The sequence below is a fragment of the Colias croceus genome, chromosome Z (genome assembly GCF_905220415.1).
Source record: "Colias croceus chromosome Z, ilColCroc2.1".
Taxonomy (NCBI): domain Eukaryota; kingdom Metazoa; phylum Arthropoda; class Insecta; order Lepidoptera; family Pieridae; genus Colias; species Colias croceus.
In genome coordinates this window covers 7,611,810-7,633,204 of record NC_059568.1, presented here as the reverse complement: position 1 = coordinate 7,633,204, position 21,395 = coordinate 7,611,810, and the positions used below count along the sequence as shown (strand labels likewise).

The 21,395-nt window shown below is 34.5% G+C and overlaps 2 protein-coding genes across 2 annotated transcripts in view; one reads left to right on the top strand and one right to left on the bottom strand.

Annotated features, from left to right (window-relative positions):
- Window positions 1-12,828: 12,828 nt before the first annotated feature.
- The window catches only part of LOC123705095 (dynein axonemal heavy chain 5), a 93,637-nt gene continuing 85,070 nt past the window's right edge, over window positions 12,829-21,395 (top strand). Inside the window, 10 exon segments of the mRNA XM_045653721.1 lie at window positions 12,829-12,900; window positions 12,972-13,109; window positions 13,197-13,468; window positions 13,647-13,750; window positions 14,152-14,312; window positions 14,391-14,507; window positions 14,639-14,920; window positions 15,002-15,326; window positions 15,463-15,686; window positions 15,933-16,080. Of these exon segments, the coding sequence (XP_045509677.1) occupies window positions 12,829-12,900; window positions 12,972-13,109; window positions 13,197-13,468; window positions 13,647-13,750; window positions 14,152-14,312; window positions 14,391-14,507; window positions 14,639-14,920; window positions 15,002-15,326; window positions 15,463-15,686; window positions 15,933-16,080 (1,843 nt within the window).
- LOC123705097 lies at window positions 18,769-21,252 on the bottom strand. Its single transcript, XM_045653722.1, has 2 exons — window positions 20,293-21,252; window positions 18,769-18,890 (listed from the first exon to the last, which is right to left on the bottom strand). The coding sequence occupies exons 1-2, from the start codon at window positions 21,097-21,099 to the stop codon at window positions 18,888-18,890; spliced, it is 810 nt and encodes a 269-aa protein (XP_045509678.1). The 5' UTR covers window positions 21,100-21,252; the 3' UTR covers window positions 18,769-18,887.

Below are 21,395 nucleotides of genomic sequence, written 5' to 3'. Positions count from 1 at the left end.
ACTTTGCTATCTGACTGTACTTTTGATAAAAATATTTAACTAATAAATATTATAGTACTAAAACGAAATCGGGGGCTTCCACCACGGGGGCAAAACACACTGGGGGCGTAACCTACGGACCCACCTACGAGAGTATCTTTATCTCTATCATATATATCATATCTCATAAAAAATACGTCAATCTGAATGCGTAGTCACTATGCATATCACAATCAAACCACTTTACACATTTTTAAACTGTATTATAGTTATTAATACCTAAAATATATAATTAAGAGCTGAAGACAGCAGAATTCTCATATGTAGAGCAAATATGTGGGTATCACGTAGGATCTTTATGTAACCGAGTCACAATAAAAACCAGCAACTTATTGCTCATGAGTGATTCCTACCTCTATACGAATTAAATATGTAGCCTAGGTACGTACTTTCATATGAACATTTGGGATTCTTGAGTCGTGTCTTTATTTTTCTTCGTAAGCGGTAGCTTCATACAACTAGTTTTTACGTCCAACAAAATAACACCGTTCCGAATGGGAGTTTAAATTGAGGTGTATCTATGTTATGTATATCCATCGCGCCGCTATACGTTAACACCTTGTTTTATCGATAGTTTCACACTTACAGTGTAAAACACAAGGGTTTTAAATGTCGTTCTGCATAAATTATAATCCTGCTTAAAATAAAGTAAGTTACCGTGTACGTTAATTGTGATGGTATTAAGAACATTCGCATGGAGCTTCATTTAAGTGATGTTAGTAAAAGAATCGTGAATAAAATGGAGAAACTAAGCAAGCAAGAAAAAGCGGAAGCGCGGCAGCAATTCGAGAACCAACTACGATATGCGTTCATAAAGTATGATTATGTAGATGACGAAGAAGATAATACGGAGGTCTGTAAATTATGATATAATACCTGGAAATGCTTAAAAAAATTGTATGAGATATGCATAGAGTAAAAATAAATATTCATAGTCCAGGCTATATCCGATTATAGAGTAAACTTTGATTGGTTTAGATTTTTGAAAATAATCTTTATGTAAAGTAGTACTTAGCGTACAGTAGATTTTTCAGTAGTAGTATGGACCGAAATAATTTTTTTTTCTCATTACTGATTTGAAGTTATTTGATTATTTATAATGTAGGTACTAGTAGTTACCGGTATTCCTTACTATAAGGTCATTCCAGATAGTATCCCAAAACAAATTTCATAAACATTATAAAAGTGATGATATAACCTTTTGAGCAAATCAATATAACCATATAACGGAGAACTACAGTCTCCCTGCTGGTAGCCAAGCAGTCAGGTTGCTGCTCCCATGGATTATACACGATAAATAAGGTACGGGAAGGAAATAATGTAAAGATCTAGGAAATCGTTTTTGAGGGAAAAGCAGAGCATGTGGGATTCTTACTCCAGAATCTCCGGGATCTGTTATAGCATCGTTGATCTTGCATCAGAGCCCCTACAGCAATACCCCTGATATGGTTAGATTGCTCATACTAGAGGAACTCCGGAATCCTGTCGATCATAAACAAATAGGTTTTTATAAAGTCCTGCGATATAATAGCTGATTGTATGCTCTTATACACGAATCCAATCTCTTTATAAAACAAGTAGTACAACAAGTACCTAAAATGTCGCTCTTTACGTCTATGTCTTGGGATGTTGGCTTTTCGTGTTCCTTTGTTATTTGTTTTGGTGGGCCACCTTAAGTTGCGTTGTTTGCCACCACCGCCTCTAAATACTAGTTACACTGTTAGTATTATAGGTGCTTTGCAGAATTTTTATGACCAAGTAAGTTCTGCTTTGTTCTATTTTCAGAGGTACATAAGTAGTAAGCGTTTACTCTCTTCGGCATACAAATAATAAAACCAATGTCTATTTTTTAAATGGAGTATTGTAAAGTTAAAAAAAAAAATGTTTATAACGTTAATAATAATAGGTATAGATGGTTCTTGAATAAACTGCAATCTTTCAAAAACATGACTCATCTACTGCTTTCAATTTGGGAGCAGTTGTAGGTAATGTCTGTTCTTTGGTATATTATGATATAGAGGTATTATGTATTTAGATATAAGTTACATATTATGTAATATCGACATGATTTTAAAAGAGCAACTATGGAGTTTCTTGCCGGTTCTTCTCCATAGATCACTGCTTTCCGAATCGGTGGTAAATCATCAATACATATAATAAAATTCTAGAAAAGTCGTGTCTGTACAATCAAAATATATAAAAAAAAAATTAGCAGGTGCTATTATTAAATCGATCCCAAACCCAAAACTGTAGTTAAAAAATTTTTTGTCTGTTTGTCTGTTTGTCGGTTTGTCTGTTTGTCTGTATGTTCGTGCACGCTAATCTCAGAAACGGCTTATCCGATTAAGATGCGGTTTTCACTAATATATTGTGGTAATCTTCATTTAACATTTAGTGTTTATTTCATGTCAATCGGTTCGTAAATAAAAAAGTTATGACCATTTAAGTATTCACGGCGAACATTTGCTAAGACATTCTATACACTGTACGATAAAACGTAAGTTATCTGTTACAATTATTATTCCTGTAAATGTCCAAGTGATCATATCGAAAGTGCCCAAGGGTGGGGGGGGGGGGGTGGTCAAATTAGAATTATGCTTACTTATAGGTAAATTTTATACATAAAATGTCCTTTAAATTATGTCGTATTATACTTTTAACCCCCGACGCAAAAAGATGGGTGATAAGTGTTTGACCGCTATGTGTGTCTGTGTGTGTGTGTCTGTTTGTGCCACCGTAGCTCGCTAACAGGTAATCCGAATTAGATGCGGTTTTTTTAGTTAGGCAGCATATTTTCCGACATTGGTTCTTAGATAAAGTGTATCAAAATCGGTTCATCCATTTATTATACCTAGGTATATAGGGGTAAATGTGGGAATGAAAAAAACGAAAGTTGTCAAATATAAGTACCTAAGTTATATATTAAATGAAAGTGAACGACCTATCAGTAACAAATCGGTTCACCCATTTATTTGATATAGGTATAAAAGTGGTAATAAAAAAAAGAATTTGTCAAATATACTCAAGTGACATATCAAATGAAAGGGCATGACGTGTAAAGTATAATTAGACATATTTTATCAAAATCGGTTCATCCATTTATTATACCTATATAATATGGGTAAAAGTGGGAATGAAAAAAAACGAATGTTGTCAAATATACCCAAGTGACATATCAAATAAAAGTGCACAACGGGTGAAGTACACTTAGTTATATTTTTATCCAATTCGGTTTATCCATTTATTAGATTACAGCGGTAAAAGTGGGAATGAACAATAATCGAATGTGGTCAAATAATATACTCAAGCGCCATATCAAAATATGAAAGGGCAACGTGTGAATTACAAATAGTCATATTTTATCGAAATCGGTTCATCCGTTTATTACATTTAGGGCTTTTTAGGGGTGACAGTGGGGATAAATAAACCAAATGGAGCATCAAACTACAGGATATGACGTGTACATATAGGTACAATTAGATATGGTTTACATCAAAATCGGTTCTGCCATTTACTAGGGATGGAAAGGGAAGTGTTGAAAGTCTGTGAAAGAAGAGGGGATACGGGAGCGAGAGGATAGCCATACCCTGGAAATTTTGAACTCTACTCAAAGCTACATAGGCCTGGCCCTTGGCAATATTTTTTCCTAAGTATACCACTTCTTTTGCCACTGTGGTCCATTTCAATTTGTGCACGGTTACGGCCCAACTTAAAAGATGTCAAGGAGCAACAAACTTATAGATATCAATATGATGTAGGAATGTAATATGGAGGTAGAGGTAGGTCTCGCTCACTTGAAAATATTACATGAAAATAAGAAACCGAAAGGAATAAATAATTATTTTACAAACTTCCCGATTATCTTTAAAATTAAGTACCATATATTTTGATAATAAATAAAATATAGATGATGTTGGTATGGCAGCCCGACGCGACGACTTTGTTTTTTTTATAAATATTTAAAATGGTATTTATTTTTAAAAATCTTCGGGAAGTTTGTGAAATTATTTATTCCTTTTTCTATGCACTTTTCTTCGTAGCGCTGTTTTTTTTTTAATTTAATTTTTATTGCACGGTCTAAACGGTTTAGTTACTACAGGCGTGAGACAGGATTCAGGAAAGATCTGATTTGGATTTTGTGCTGGATTTGATAAAAACTGAGTATCGATTAAGCTGATCAGTTGCTGCACGATACATATTTAAAAACATCCATACAAGGAAGTAAGGAAAATAAATTTGCTCCCCTCCCCCCTGGTGCCTAAAAATAATATGACATAATTTAAAAGAAATTTTACGTAGAAAATTAATAAGGCATTTTTTTTTGTATTGTTTAGCTCAGTTTAGTAATAAATTTTACTTACATTTCTTTTAATTATTTATGGTAGTCTGTGTTTACTCAATAATTAAGATAAGTAGTAACTACTATGCAGTCACTATTCCACGCGGACGAAGTCGCGGGCACAGCTAGTGTTAAAATAATTATGTAATGACGATTCGAAAGTGCTACTAAATAGTAGTCTAATTGAATAAATGAATGTTTGAGTTTGAGTTTGAATGTAACGAGCATAAATGCTTTATATGACCTTGATATTGGAACGGTTCTTGACTCTCGCAGTAAAACACGACATATTACCATGGATATCTCATTATTTGGCCCAAAACTGATAATCTAACGTACCTCGGTACTTTTTATGTCAGCAATATCGAATATGGCCTGTCATACAAATGAAACGAATCAACTTGGTAGTCAGTCAAAAAATACACGGGGCCTTTCCACGACATGTGCTGAACACGGAAATCGGATCACGATTATTCACTTGTTTTCTTCATAAAATAATTTTTAGTGTACAGTGTAGGTACTAGCAAAATGGTCGATTCTACGGTAGTGCAGGTACTGTCTTGAATCTTACCTATATGATACCTTGATGTATGTGAACAAAATTTATGTGAATGGTATTATTATATTTGTGTCTATGGAATTTATAGCACTTTATACTGCAGTAGTTGCATAACTTGTGTATTTGTGAGACAGGTAAGAGTTGTTTTGATGGATACATTCTTCCATGATTTTTTCCATTGTCCGTAATTTTATTTGATTGATATTGAATGAAACTTTTCAGTCACAACATGAAAGGAATGTATCCTATATGCCTGAGGTATTAATATAAAAGGATAATCCGCTATTTATATATCTTAAAATTAAATATTCTACTCACAAGTTCCAAATTTAATTCCTTTTTTATTCTGTCTTGGTCTACGATGTATTGGACATCAGCGTATATTGTATATTTTCTTTCAAAGCACTAACTTATAGTACAGTTTACTAGATACTTTATTAATAGTATAAGTAATATGAGTATTCTACATGAGCGTAGTTTTCCTCTACGTCGTAGCTAATATTTACAAATGTCTACAGCTACGTTCCGCTGTAGCGAAGTAGTTTTTATTGTTTAGGCTCAACATAATGAATAGCCGTAGAGAAAAATGAATGCGTAAAAAAGAAATTTCATAAATACTGCGACAGTTTCGCCGTTAAAGGGCCTTATATGACATATCTTTGATGAAACTTTTTTACTGTATTCGTGATAAATGCCACTTTATTTTCAGAAAGCACGATAGATTTTTATCTTTCGTCATGTGAGCATAAAATGTGAATACATTTCGTGCTGTGTCGCTATTCCTAGCGGTTAGTTCACAGATTTCTTTCGCACGCATTCAACGATATTTGGTCTCTTGACTGTTCATAAAATGAATTAGTATACGGAAAATCTTCGTAGTTATTAGCTTACTTAAATATGCCTAAAACAAGAGAAGAAACTATCGACGATACCATCGTCATAGCTGAATATAAACACCTAATTCTCTAGATATCCTTGGTACTTAAATTTGTTGAGCTATCACGTTCTTTACAAAACAAATATTTTGAAACAACAAAAATGGATTTGTCTATGGTAGGCAGAGTCATCAGTAACTTTGTAAGTATAATTTTAACATCTCAAGTCTTAATAACATGTTTTTACTATTTTTTCTTTATTTTAGTGATGATTAATTTAATGAAAAACTAAATAAGGTTTACATTTATTGTAATATAGTAATAATTTACGTATAAAATAACGTATATTATTTGAAATTATTCAATACAAGTGATAACTGCGTTAAAAACAACCGACTTCAAACTTGCACTTGCAAGGGCCTATCGGGCCTATCCGAATAAAATTTTTATGGGACCAATTCGACCATCCCCCTTCGCACAAAAAAAGAATCACGTAAATCGGTTCAGAAACCTCGGAGTAATCCGAATTGCCGAATTGAAAACCTCCTTTTTTTGAAGTCGGTTAAAAACCAATGCCTGCTTTATGTTAAAACATATTATGTACATACTATAAATAAATATTTTCGCCTTATTCATATCGCTTAAAACATTTTAAACAATTAAAGTTAATAATGAATTTGTTGTAATTCCACTATTAACAAACAACAGCACATTTAAAATCGAATCAATCATTACACATCATTTTTATGGAATGTTTACTACTTCATGATAATATCATTGTATAATAGTTGATAAATATGTAGTAGGTAGGTAGTCTTTAAAAAATATGTTTTTTAAATTAATATTTCAATTTTAAATTCATTTAATTGAATGTACCTATATTGTAACAACGCGTTAAAATTGAAACTAAATAGGTACGGTACATAATATTTGAAACTACTAATACTAGATACGCATTAAATTTGCGTATAGCGTGTTATGATGTTATGAGCAGGGACCGAAATCATATTTAACCGACTTCAAAAAAAAGGAGGAGGTTATCAATTCGGCCGGTATATTTTTTTTTTTTTTTTTTTTTTTTTATGTATGTACACCGATTACTCCGAGGTTTCTGAACCGATTTACGTGATTCTTTTTTTGTTCGATGCGGGATGGTGTCGAATTGGTCCCATAAAAATTTTATTCGGCTAGGCCTAGTAGTTTTTATTTTATGAGCATTTTTGTCTGTACTCGATGACTTAATTTCAATGTAGCAAGTAACTTTGATTCACTTCCCGGTATCCGATTGAGCTGAAATTTTGTATACGAATGTAAATTGGATAGCGATGATGATGGGTTTTGGGCAGGAAAAAGCAAAGATTGTTAAATAAACTTAAGATTCTTTATTAGACGATGCGCGTAGTACGAAGGGTAAAGACGGAAGAGAGAAATTATAAGATGACACATAGGTATTTGACATACACATTTGTTTATACAAACTCTTTTCACCAACACTGGCCCTTAAACAAATGTGTAGGTACATAATTATTGTACAACATTAAACAAGTTTAGTTTTTACAATTTAAGAATTTAACAAATTTATTGTAAACCTAAACACGTTACAAACTTATAATGCTTTTCTTTAGTAAGTGGTTTTGTTAAAATATCGGCAGTCATTTCAGAAGTACACAAATAATTCAAATTAACAATATTATCTTTTACAACTTCTCTTATAAAATGATGCCGCACATCTATATGTTTCGTACGAGCATGATACATAGGATTCTTACACAATTTTTGTGCTGATTGGTTATCATTAAAAATCGTAACAGAACAATGCCTACCTAACAATTCATACAACAGAGTTCTTATGAATAACGCTTCTTTACAAGAATCTGATAGAGCCATATATTCTGCTTCTGTGCTAGAAAGAGCGACTGTTCGCTGTTTTCTACTTTCCCACGATACAGAACAGTTCCCAATTTGAAACACAAACCCAGTGTACGACCTACGATCGACCTCACACGAAGCCCAGTCAGCATCAATATACCCATTGATGTCTAGACCACTTCTACTAAAAACAAGTTTGTAGTTTACAGTACCCTTTAAATACCGTAGTACGCGTTTCGCGGCCTTCCAATGACGCTGATCATAACAATCATTATACTGGCTCAGCATGCTTACCGCGTGCGCGATGTCTGGCCTGGAGCTAACTGAAATATAATTTAAACAACCAATTAAATTTCTATATTCCAAATTCTCCTCCTTTTTATCAGCCTTTACAAGTTTCAATCCCGATTCCATTGGAGTTTGAGCTGGCTTACAGTCAGTCATATGAAAACGGTCTAAAACATTCTTTATGTAACTAGACTGATCAAGATAGATATTATCTTGGTTTCTTGTGATGCGCATACCAAGTATATGGCTGGCTGGCCCTAAATCCTTCATTTCGAATTCTTGCATGAGTTTCTTCTTTATTTCAACTTTCATTTGTGAATTTCTGGTTGAAAATAATAATATATCGTCCACATACAACCCAATGATGACTAATTCTTCACCATTTGATTTAAAATACACGCAGGGCTCTGAAGACAGTCTTCTGAAACAAAGTTTTGTAACCAACACATGGTTTATCTTTTCATACCAAGACTTCGAAGCTTGCTTTAGGCCATAAATTGCTTTATGCAATTTATATACTTTATGCTCACAGCCTTTTACTTTATAACCTTCCGGTTGTTCCATGAAAACTTTTTCTTGCAAATCTCCATTTAGAAAAGCAGTTCTTACATCCAAATGATCGATATCCATCTGCTTTTCAGCTGCTAAAGCCAATAATATGCGAATAGTGGAATATCGAACCACTGGAGAAAAAGTTTCCTCGTAATCAATTCCATAGCGCTGTGTAAAACCTTTAGCTACCAATCTGGCTTTATACTGCTTTAGATTTCCATCAAGATCTTTCTTTTTCTTAAAAACCCACTTGCACTTAATCGGTTTTTGATCTTTAGGTGGATCAGTTAATGTCCAACATTTATTTTTAATAAATGATTGATACTCATCAGCCATTGCTTTCTTCCAGTGAACAGCTTCAGCCCCTCCTAGAGCTTCTTGAACTGTCTCTGGTTCATCTCCAATGCAGGTCAGCATTGCAGTACACGCACTGTCATATTCCGATGTATCCATCGCATCTTCAAGTGTCGATTCACCTGGAATGTAAGTGACATCGGAAGGATCAACAGAACTACTGCTGTCAGAGTCATCTAACTCAAAAATACACTGTCTTCTGGGATTAGTTACAATCTCATTTTCTTCCCCTTTTTCTGGTGATAGTGAATTTTCAGACTGTGCCACTTCAACATGAGAATCATTTGAGTTTAAATTCTCAGTCTGTAAATTATTTATCATCATGAAAAAATCACCATTTTCACATTTTTCAGTGTTTTTTGTATAGAATTTGTTTTCAAAGAAAGCAACATCCCTTGATTTAATAATTTTGCTGAGATTCTCTGGATCAATCAATCTATAACCCTTACTATTTTCACAATATCCTACAAAAATGTAAGGTTTACATTTTGAATCTAATTTCTTACGATTCTGTGTCAAGGCATAAACCACACAACCAAATATACGTAAATGGCTAAGATTCACCTTCTCATTAGTCCATTTTTCCTCTGGCGTGCTACCGTAGACTGCTTTTGTAGGGGACCGGTTCTTCAAATAAACAGCGGTATTGACCGCTTCTGCCCAGAACTGCCCATCTAAGCCTGCGTCTCGTAACATGCTACGAGCCTTCTCGACGATTGTCCTGTTGGCCAGCTCAGCAACACCGTTCTGCTGAGGCGAGTGCGGTATGGTAGTCTGGTGAATGATGCCGTTATCCTTCAAATATTCCTGGAATATAGAATTGACATATTCGCCTCCATTATCCGTCCTCAACAATTTTATTTTTCTATTGGTTTGGTTCTCCACCATTGCCTTGAAATGTTTGAAGTTATCGAAAACTTCACTCTTATTTTTCAGAAAATAAATCCATGTTTTCCTACTACAATCATCAATAAACGTGAGAAAGTAACTAGCACCACCGAAAGATTTCACTGGCATAGGCCCGCATAAATCACTGTGTACAACACCTAACAGTTCATTTGACCTACTTTGTGCCTTCTTAGGAAAAGGTAATTTGCTAAGCTTCCCCTTAACACAAGCTTCACATTGACTGAACTGTGATTTATCATAAGTAATACCACTAGCCATACCTTTCATTAACAAATGCATACTCCTCATATTGAGATGTCCTAGTCTCCTGTGCCATGTCTCCTGCGTAACAGAGTTAGCAGCCGCCTGGAAACTCAGCTCAGTTTCTTTCTTACAGCTCTCAGATGCTTTCTTCTGCACTAAATCTTGAGCTTCTGTATTTACCTTGGTAGTCGCAGATTCTACACTATTCCCTGAAAACATAGAACAGCCACCACATCCTACCACACACAGATCACGCTCTCTAACAGATTCTGCAGTTTCTAATTGATAAACACCATTTTTATGTACAGCTGTAGCTGCTAGCTTTTTACCATAGAATATATTACAACATTTTTCATTAAAAATAACTCTAAAACCCTTCCTAGTTAACGCACTGACTGACAACAAGTTTGTAGCTAAGTTCGGTACATGATAAACTTCACTGATTGTTTTGACGCCTAATTTTAAATTTACTTTTACATCACCACGACCAGCAGTAAATAATTTTTCACCGTTAGCCACCTTGACTTCAGACACATAACCAGGAACAAAGTTATTTAGTATATTCTTGTCATGACACATATGACTACTCGCACCAGAGTCTATTAACCATATATCATTCTGCACACAAGCTGATAATGCTGTCAATAGTAACTGGTTTGTTGAGCTCTCCGCCTTAACTGGTTTCACAGATTTACAGTTCCTCGAGAAGTGACCAAGCTTCTTGCACTTAAAGCATTTGATTTTCTTACGTGCCGCCACCAACGCTGTTGAACTCGTGTCACCTTTTTCATCACGTCGATGCTTCTCCTGCACGAGCTTCGCTTTGACCACTTCACTCGACAACTTGATATTAGAATTTTCAAGTGCCATTATGAGTGGATCAAAGTCTTGCGACAAGCCACTCAGTAAGAGAACTGCAACGAAATCATCTTCCAGAGGTGAACCAATATCGTTCAGCTGTTGACTTAGGTCGCTAATCTTCGCAACGTAAGCTTCCATGCTTTCACATTCGCATAATTTTGTTGCAAACAAAAGACGAAGCAAACTCAGTCTCCTTGACAACCCCTTGTCTTCGTACGCCTTTTGCAAATTAATCCATGCATCCCGCGCCGTCTCTGCGTTCCTTACATGCGTAAAAACCGAGGGCTTTACTGACAAACAGATCTTAGCAAGAGCTTTCTGAGATCTCTTCATATGAGCCGCATCTTTGACATCTTCAGTTTTATCTTCCGAAACGACGTTCCATAAGTCCTCGTGAATGAGTAGCATTTTCAGTTGGAACTTCCAATTACTGTAGTTTTCTATGCCGCTCAACTTCTCCACAGGAGTTAAAGTCGAAACCGATGTCGATGTCGCCATTTTTACATGTATGGACGGGCGTTTTAGTTTATTTATAAAATTACTTTTATTCTGCCAAAACTCAAAAATAATTATATACAGAGCAAAGATAACGTCCTGGGCCCATAACCTGATGGGTTTTGGGCAGGAAAAAGCAAAGATTGTTAAATAAACTTAAGATTCTTTATTAGACGATGCGCGTAGTACGAAGGGTAAAGACGGAAGAGAGAAATTATAAGATGACACATAGGTATTTGACATACACATTTGTTTATACAAACTCTTTTCACCAACAGATGAAACATTATCATGACATGGAGCTGATCTGATGATGGAATCGGAAGGGGGCCATAGGAACTCAGTAATATATTGACTCAACCTTATCGAGTTTGGGCTCGTTTGATTCGTGTTGAAAAATACACTAAAAAGTATTAAATAAAAATAACTGCGTTAAAAACAACCGACTTCAAAAACGGAAAAGTAAGAAATAAAAAAGATTTGATATTATTAATTACTACATATTATTTTTATGTGCTATTTATTAAATAGGTTTGAAGTCGGTGCCAAACACTAAGCACTTAGTATTAAGCCCATGCACCGACATCAAACCTTTTTAGTAAATAGCACATAAAAATAATATGTAGTAATTAATAATATCAAATCTTTTTTATTTCTTACTTTTCCGTTTTTGAAGTCGGTTGTTTTTAACGCAGTTATTTTTATTTGATTTTTGTCCCTAGTAGCCAAGTAGGTAATGTGTATAATTATATAGAGCATGAACACTAGCACATTATTTTGTTAATATTGTAAGAATGTATTTTTTTTTATACTCAGTTCAAGAATTCTACATTCTTTTGTGCAAATGCAATTTATTTTTTTATTATATTAATAAAGTGCAAAATACTTGCAAACTGCAAAATGAATTGTTAATTTTAATTGTATGCATTTATTTAAAAAGGTGTTTTGGAATAAAAACGTCAGAGCTTTGATCCTACAATCGATCTAAATTAGATGAAATTAACATTATTACCGCATTCATGAGATAGGTATAGAAAAAGAAATACCTTGCAGTAAAATAACACCTTCGTATACCCAAGTCTCTCATAAAAAGACTGTGGTATAAAAGCTTTATAGCAAAAGGTGAACAATGGCACCGTTTATAACTGAATTCCATGGCAGCCGATGGATGCTAAATGTTGCGTGTCTTCAGCGGTAATACGAACAAGCACGATGCCGCTCCGTCCCCGCCCTTCTTAATGACACCCCGTCACTTGTCCGTTTAATTTACATATTCTAATAGCTTTGACTAAAGTCTTCTCATAGTTCAACTTTGACTGTGCAGAAAGCGAGTCATCATGCCATTTCGATTAATGTTTTCGATTTAATTAAGCGAGTTTTATTAATTAACACAAATTACCAGCCATTTCAAGATCAGATAAGTCGCATGAAAAGGTCTCTTTAAAATGTTCGTGCACGGCATTAAACCCGGTTCCAGTGAAGAGGAAGAGGAGGAGGATGTCATGGACATTCTTCAGGTTGAATTTAATAAGCGTACCTGAAACGAAATATAGCGAACTGGTGTTTAAGAAATTGTTTCTTCTTCTAGAAAAGGCGAGAAGAATGCGAGCGCAAAGCAAGGAGAGGGGAGATGGACCCCCGTCTGGAGTTCACCTTCCAGCTCCTTATCGATGGGACTGGTTTGCCCAGACATGCTATTATGGACCATGTCTTCGAGGGCAATATGGTAAAATCAGATATTGCCTAAAGTTTAAAATAACTAATAAATAATTAATCTATCCTTAAAGATAATTTAAATACAATTTTATTTTAGTTGGATGACATCAATCAACTCTTTCTTCCGCATATGAGAAATAAGTTACTATGGTACTATCAAGACGTTGAAGAAATAGAAGCCCGGCCCGTACCCGAAGGCACGAAGCAGCGGCAACAAGGGCAAGGGAAACAACCGCCACCGCAAGTCACGCTTAAGAAAAAATTGTTTTTGTCTGATGGATGGGATGTAAAGTTTACTGGAGTATGTATTTACATGTTCAGGATAAATGTCAGTAAGCAGTTGCCTGAAGAAGGCTTTCATAAAGACTTGTAAGTATTTTAATAGGATCGAAGTGAAATTTTTATTAATTCAGCGTATCTTTAATGATTAATTTTGGTTTTATTAGGAGATAAATTCCGCCAATTTTAATAATATCAAATGAATGTCACGTTAGTACACAAAAATACAATCCCCAATGACTCATATTTATTAATTTAATTCTAAAAGATTCTGCGGTATCCTAAACGCTGAAAAAGTGGGGCTGGTGACAGCGATCGAGCGGGTGATGGAACACGTCTACATGAACGCCTTAGCTCACCCCAGCACTGATGGTGATGAAGACGAGACCAAGTTCCCGATCGTGAAGAACCAACTGCTCCCGGGATTGAGGTCGTTCTGTAGCGCTTTGAAAGGTACTGGTTAATTTATAAAACACATAATTGTATATAGTATAGGTATTTCTTATCTTGATATCGTATATTTTATCGACCGTGATATTTTATTTTCTGACAATATTTTTTTTTCTAATAAGTTATAGGTATTTTAATTAAACACGACGCCATCAACCACTCATAACTAAAGCGCGCCAAAAAGTAGAAGATTCTAAAATTTTTGAATTTGCACGCAAGAAGCATGGATAAAAGTTTTATTTATTTTGGGCGGTTATTAAAATTAAGCTTTTATTAAGTCCGTAAATGTAATTAAAGCAATAGTACTATTATTTTACATGCAGTGTGTGAAGATGTCTGTAACCAAGTGAACCTCTTCGATGACGGACAAGCCTTGATGGCGAAGCTACAAGATCACACAGAATTAAAGGAAATGATAAAAAATCCCACCACAGTTACAACATTAGAAGATCGGGTAAACGAGTGGATAAAAAAAATTATGGAGGTAAAGGATTTTCTGGAAATAAAATATATTTGAACTGTTATGGTGAGGCACATTTTATAAATCGGTTTATGTTTTAAGATTTTGAGTGAAAGTGAACAACTAAGACGCGAAGTAGACTCAAGTGGACCTCAAGACGAACTTGAATATTGGAAGAAAAGAGGCGCTCAATTCTCGCAACTCGTGTCTTATCTGCAGGTAATTTATATTTTTTTCTTAAGAAACATTTTGATAAACGGGATGAATTTTCTAACCTTATTGTATTGGAAAACAATAAAAAGTGCTTAAATGTAATCATTATAATGTTTACTAAATTCAATACTTTTTAGGATCAAGAAGTGCAACTCACATTGACATGTCTTCAACTGGCGAATTCAAAAGTAATAAAGACCTGGCGCGACACTGACCATAAAATTACATTTTGTTACAACGAAGCTAAGGACAATGCAAAATTCGTGCAAGCCATGGAGAAATGTTGTCACTCGCTGTATCTGGATGATCCTGTAAAAATCAAAGACTCTATATTAAGTTTGTTGCAAACTGTAAGACTTATTCACAGCGTTTCGCAGTTTTATAACACTTCAGAAAGAATATCTTCGCTCATGGTTAAGGTATAATCCCATAAAGACAATATAAATATTGTAAGATAACTTTTAAATACAAAGACTAAATAATAATTTTGTGGTTTTTAGATAACGAATCAAATGATCGAAACGTGCAAGCAGTACATAACATGTCGCTTCAAAGAAACAATTTGGTCCCAAGAGCGAGATTTGGTTCGAGACAAGTTAACGCACTGCATCAATCTGAACAAAACATACAGAGATACTTACATTTTCGTCAAAAACCAACCCTTTCTGCCGAACACCGAACAGTTCAGTTTCTCAGAAAATTATGTGTTTGGGAAATTTGATACCTTTTGCAAACGTCTCAATAAAATTATAACTATGTTCGATTTAATGGATGATTATAATCATCTCTTTGAAAAGCGAATGGAAGGACTGCTACTTGGAGAAGGTAAATTTATAAATTTGAATGTGTTTTCAGTTGTAATTTATTAAAGAAACGTCATTTATTTTACAATTATTAGTAATTATCGTAAAGAATAAAACATAATAATCGTAATCCTTCATCATTATCATTCATCCTTCAGATTTGGAAGACGCAATGCACGCTTTCGAAGAAGCAAAGAAAGCAGTGACCACTTGTCAATATGATTATCTCGATTATCGTAACAATGACTTCGACAAAGATTACCGAGCGTTTCAGGACAAAACCAATGCCCTCCGTGAATCTATCGGAAACACGATTGAACTAAACTTCGCTAGTGTTTGGGAAACACCTCAAGGCATCAAATTTTTAACAAGGTTTGAAAAGGTAAAACACACCTGACAACGTTAATTTAATAAAAAAAGTTAAATATAATTAGTATGTATGTAATTGTAATTGTAAAATTATAATAAATTATAATAAATTTGTACACATGTATCACACATGTATCTATTGACTGTAAAAAATTTCCGCAACTGTCCTCCTAGCAAATTTCTTATTAAAGTTGAATATTTAATAAAATTTAGGTATATACTTTTTATTAAATTATATACTTATTATATTTTAATTCAGGTCAGCCAGAAGATTCAAATTACTAAACTTAGTGAGAAGTATGATCGAGTTTTGAAATATAGCGAGAAAGAAGTTGACAAAATAATGAAAATGTTCAAAAGACAAAAAGATGACCCGCCACTACCACGGAATTATTCACCTGTAGCTGGTAAATCGAAGCTTAATTTGCCATTTAATTTAATGAATTTGATTGCACCTCTCGGCCCAACAACGTCATAAGTTATGACGTCGTAGTCTCGGCCTAACGACGTCATTCTCGGCATGTGTAATCAATAATGGATAGTTCTTCATATTTATTCTCTCCTGGTAATTGTTGGCGCGTCGTTGGTCGATTGAGTACAGCTTTTTGCACATGCGCAGAAGGTTGCCTGCGTGCGCACGGACGATAGAAATATGTACCTTTTAACATTCCTGTAATCCTAGTACAGGTGCGGCTATTGACGGTAGAAAAATATCCGCAACAGTCTACGGGACACATGGAAATTTAATAAAAATGATATTTATCCACGTTACCCCAAAAAAGGTCGCATCGTCAACCTTCAGACAGTTTTCAGACAAATTTGTACACATGTATCACACATGTATCTATTGACTGTAAAAATTTTCCGCAACTGTCCTCCTAGCAAATTTCTTATTATAGTTGAATATTTAATAAAATTTAGGTATATACTTAAAAAGGAAGAATCTTATAATTGAATAAATAGTCTCAGGCACAAAATTCTGCGTTCATAATTTATAATTTTATTTCAACGGCGAAAACAGGTCGTTGCGACTTGGGAGTAGGTACTGCCACCACCGACCTGCGACCATGTAACAAACAGATAAAGAATATTAATTTATTATGCTTACAAATATCATTAAATTTAAGAAATTTAATAATTTATGCCATTATTGCAGTTACCAGAAAGTTGCTTGTGATGGGATTAATGAGTTACAAACACTGATTACTTCAAAATTAACTTTATTTATAAGTAAAAATACCGGGAACACATGCAGTCGCTATAATGTCACAGAGCAGAGAGAGACCATAGATTATACACAGTAAATGGAAGGCACGCAATTTAGAATAACACAGATAATAAATAAATTTACTTTAACACTCCCTTCAAATAAGAGCCTTCCACAAAGAAAATATGAACAAAAAGTTTCAACTTCACTTAAACAAAAGTTTAACAAAACAATTTACTTCTTATTATAACAGAACTTAATATTCACCTTTTATTTAACATACCAAATTTACTTTTAATCAACATAAGTCTATCTTGCTATACAATCATTTTAAGTTTTCAAATTTAACATACCAATATTACATTTATTCAACTTAAATCTATATCGGAATACAAACACTTTAAGTTCCTAGATTTGACATACCAATATTACATCTTAACAATTTAAATCTATCTCGAGGTAACGCTTTAGTAAAAATATCAGCAAATTGATGATCTGTACTAACATACTTTAAAGAAATAATCTTTTCATTATATTTTTCTTTCACAAAATTATACTTAATATCAATATGTTTACAGCGTTTATGAAATTCACTATTTTTAATTACATTTATAGCACTTTGGTTGTCAATATTTAAACACACAGAACTTTGTTTGTATTCTCCTAAATCACAAAATAATTGTTTTAACCACATTAGTTCTTTGGTGGCCGCACAGGCAGCCATAAATTCCGCCTCAGTAGTTGACAAGGCTACACTATGTTGGCGTTGACTGGACCATGTGATCGCAGCTCCACTTTTCATGAACACATAGCCTGTCATGGAACGCCTTGATATAACATCATTAGCATAATCAGCATCGCTATAGCCAATTAAATCTGAGGTCTGTGGCTTACATTGATAGCATAGACCAAAATCAATGGTTCCTCTTAAATATTTAAATATTTTCTTTACAGCATTCCAGTGAGACTCATTATAATTGTGCAAAAACTGACTTACTAGACTGACTGCAAACATAATGTCTGGTCTGCTTACAGTTGCTAGGTGTATAAGTGATCCAACTGCTTCTCTGTATGGTAGGTTGTATGCAGGCATCGTCTCATTTTTCTGTAACTTTACATGAGGATCAGCTGGAACAGAGTTAGGGTTAGCACTGCTCATGTTGAACTTTTCCAACAGTTTTTCAATATATTTACTTTGATGAATAAAAATATGTCTTTTATTTATTTCTATTTGCATACCAACAAAGTTAGAAGGTGTACAAGTCTTTATGTTAAAGCTTGTTTTCAATTCATCAATTACTTCTTTCAAAATCATCTTATCTTTTGACATTAAAAGACCATCATCCACATAAAGGCATAAATAACATTTAATTTCATTAACTTGACCAATATAGACACACTGATCAGCTAAGCTTTTGACAAAACCAAATTTTTGTAAAACTATATTAAATTTAGTGTTCCAGCACCTAGGAGCTTGTTTGAGGCCATAAAGTGATTTATTAAGTTTACATACAGTATTAGGCAAACATTCTAAGCCCTCAGGTGGAACCATGAATATTTGTTCTTTTAACTCTCCATAAAGAAATGCTGTTTTTATATCAAATTGCATTATTTCTAAATTTTGTTCAGCAGCTATTGATAAAAGTGAACGGATAGAGTCATACCTGACAGTAGGTGAGAAGGTTTCATCATAGTCAATCCCCTTCGTTTGTGCATAGCCTTTTGCACACAGACGAGACTTGTACCGTGGACCTGTTGGCTCATCCTTTATTCTGAATACCCATTTGCATCCAATCACTTTGGCATTTTCAGGTTTCTCAACCAATGTCCATGTCTGGTTTTCACTATGAGATTGTAATTCCTCACTTATTGACATTTTCCACTTCTCAGAATCAGCTGATGTAATTGCATCATTGTAGGTTAAAGGTACATCTAAAATTCCTTCATTATAGCATAAATATGTTCCAAAATCTTTTAATTTAGAGTGCAACTGTTTATTTCTTGGTCTTAATGTTATGTTTGGAACGGGCAGGTTATTAATATTTGTATCTGGTACATAAATACTGTTTGACGATGAGTCATAAGAATCATATTCATCATAATTACTTACTGTGTTTGTGGAACTTGACTTTGTGCTGTCTGAAGGAAGCTCTTCATCTAGAGACTCGTCCTTTGCTTCAGTTAAGTCCACCGGAACATAGTTTCTTGTTACAGTTGATTCTAGGAAGACTGCATCTCTGCTCTTCACAACCAGTCCAGATGTAGGAATGACAAACCTGTAACCCTTGGTATTAGTACAATAACCAGTAAATATTGCTTTCTGTGCTTTTGGATCCCATTTCTTTCTTTTCTCTTTTGGTAGGTGTACCATCGCTTCACATCCAAATACACGTAGGTGACTAACACTTGGTTTATTTCCCGTCCAAATTTCTTGAGGAGTTTTATAATCTAGTGACTTAGTTGGTATTCTATTTAGTAGATAAGCAGCCGTATGGATAGCTTCCGCCCAGTATCTTTTAGATAATTTTGCATTAAGTAACATACACTTTGCTTTTTCCACTAATGTTCTATTAAGTCTTTCAGCGACACCATTTTGCTGTGGTGTATAGGGCACAGTAGTTTGATGTATGATTCCATTACTTTTTAAAAGATCAGAAATATTCTTATTAATATATTCAAGGCCATTATCAGTGCGGAGACATTTGATTTTACATTCTAATTGTTTCTCTACATGTTGTTTAAATTCTTTAAATTTATCAAGCACCTCTGATTTGTGCTTTAAGAAATAAACAAATACATTTTTTGAAAAATCATCGATAAAAGTGAGAAAGTACTTAGCTCCACCGAGAGATTCTGTCTCCATGGGCCCACATACATCGGAATGCACAAGTTCAAGGAGTTTTGTTGCTCTTGTTCCTTTATTTTTGAAAGGCAACTTCGCTTGTTTTCCTTCTATGCATGTTATGCATGTTAAATTGTTAACACTTTTCTTTAGTACTTTCATACCTTCAGTATTTTCCAATAATTTATCTAAGTCACTGAAATTCAGGTGACCCATACGTTGATGCCACAAATATGCATCATTTTCTTCAACATCAGATATGTAGGCATGCCCATTATACATATTTAGTCGATACATATTGTTCACAGCTGTTGCTGTTGCCACTATAGTTTTATATTTATTCAGAATAACACATCCCTTGTTATTAAATTTGACTTGACCACCATTTTTAATTATTTGGCTCACAGATAATAAATTTGTAGACAGCTCTGGCACATAAAGAACATTCCGAAGCAATACTTTTCTGCACTGACCGGTTTCATCACAAACATCTAGATTTAATTCCCCCGAACATTTCACAGACAAGGATTTATCATTAGCAACTTTGATTGTTTTTATTAATGGGTCTTGTTGATGTGACAAAAAGTCAGCGTTCTTAGTCATGTGCATGGAGGCTCCCGAGTCAACATACCAGGCATCATTCTGTGCAGTTGTCGCAGTAAATACAGCAGCATATGATGAACTACTGGAATTTTGTGATACTTCTTTATTTTTCAATTTGCATTCTGGGCTTTTGTGTCCATATTTATTACAGGTGTAGCACCTAGGTCCTTTAGAATGCCTCTTGAAATTTTTCTGAAATTTTTTGTTAACTGCGAATGCATTTGACTCATTTTCATATGGTCTGACATCCTGTAATAATTTTGCCTTTACAGAATCTGAAGTAATAGTTATGCCTGAGCTTTCAATGGCCATTATCATTGGTTTGTAGCTTTCGGGCAGACCTGAGAGCAACATAGTACCTAGCCACTCGTCGTCCACTTTGAAACCAATGTTTCTGAGTTTATGAGCTGTGTTCATTATTCTGCTTACGTACTCTTCTACATTTTGACATTCAGTTAGTGACGTATTACATAAGTCACGCAGTAGCCCAACTCTGCGTGTCAGCCCAGAGTCATCAAATGTTGAGGACAATTTATCCCAAACTTCTTTGGCGGTGCGAGCCTCTTGGATATGCACATAGTTCGTGGGATCAACTGAGAGGATTATCTTTGTTCTCGCCTTAGTATCTCGTTTTGGATCTGATTCCATGTTAGATTCTATGCAGTCCCACAACTCCTCATGTTGTAGATATGTTTGCATTGCAAACCGCCAAGTTGCATAGTTTTCCCGACCGGATAGCTTTTCAATTAATGCCAATTGGTTGTTTGTTGCCATTTTGTTTGAATTTATTCACTTTCAACACAAAAGTTTGTATTAGCAAAAGTCACGTTGCCGGTTTGAGGTTAAGTTCACATATAATGTTTTGATCACTGATTTTACAACGAGATTTCGCACTTTCCTTGTTTCTGAGCTATCTGGGCCCATAACCTGATGGGATTAATGAGTTACAAACACTGATTACTTCAAAATTAACTTTATTTATAAGTAAAAATACCGGGAACACATGCAGTCGCTATAATGTCACAGAGCAGAGAGAGACCATAGATTATACACAGTAAATGGAAGGCACG

Coding starts and splice junctions, on each gene's coding strand:
- LOC123705097 (XM_045653722.1), bottom strand. CDS start 21,099: ATGGCAACAAACAACCAATTGGCATTAATTGAAAAGCTATCCGGTCGG.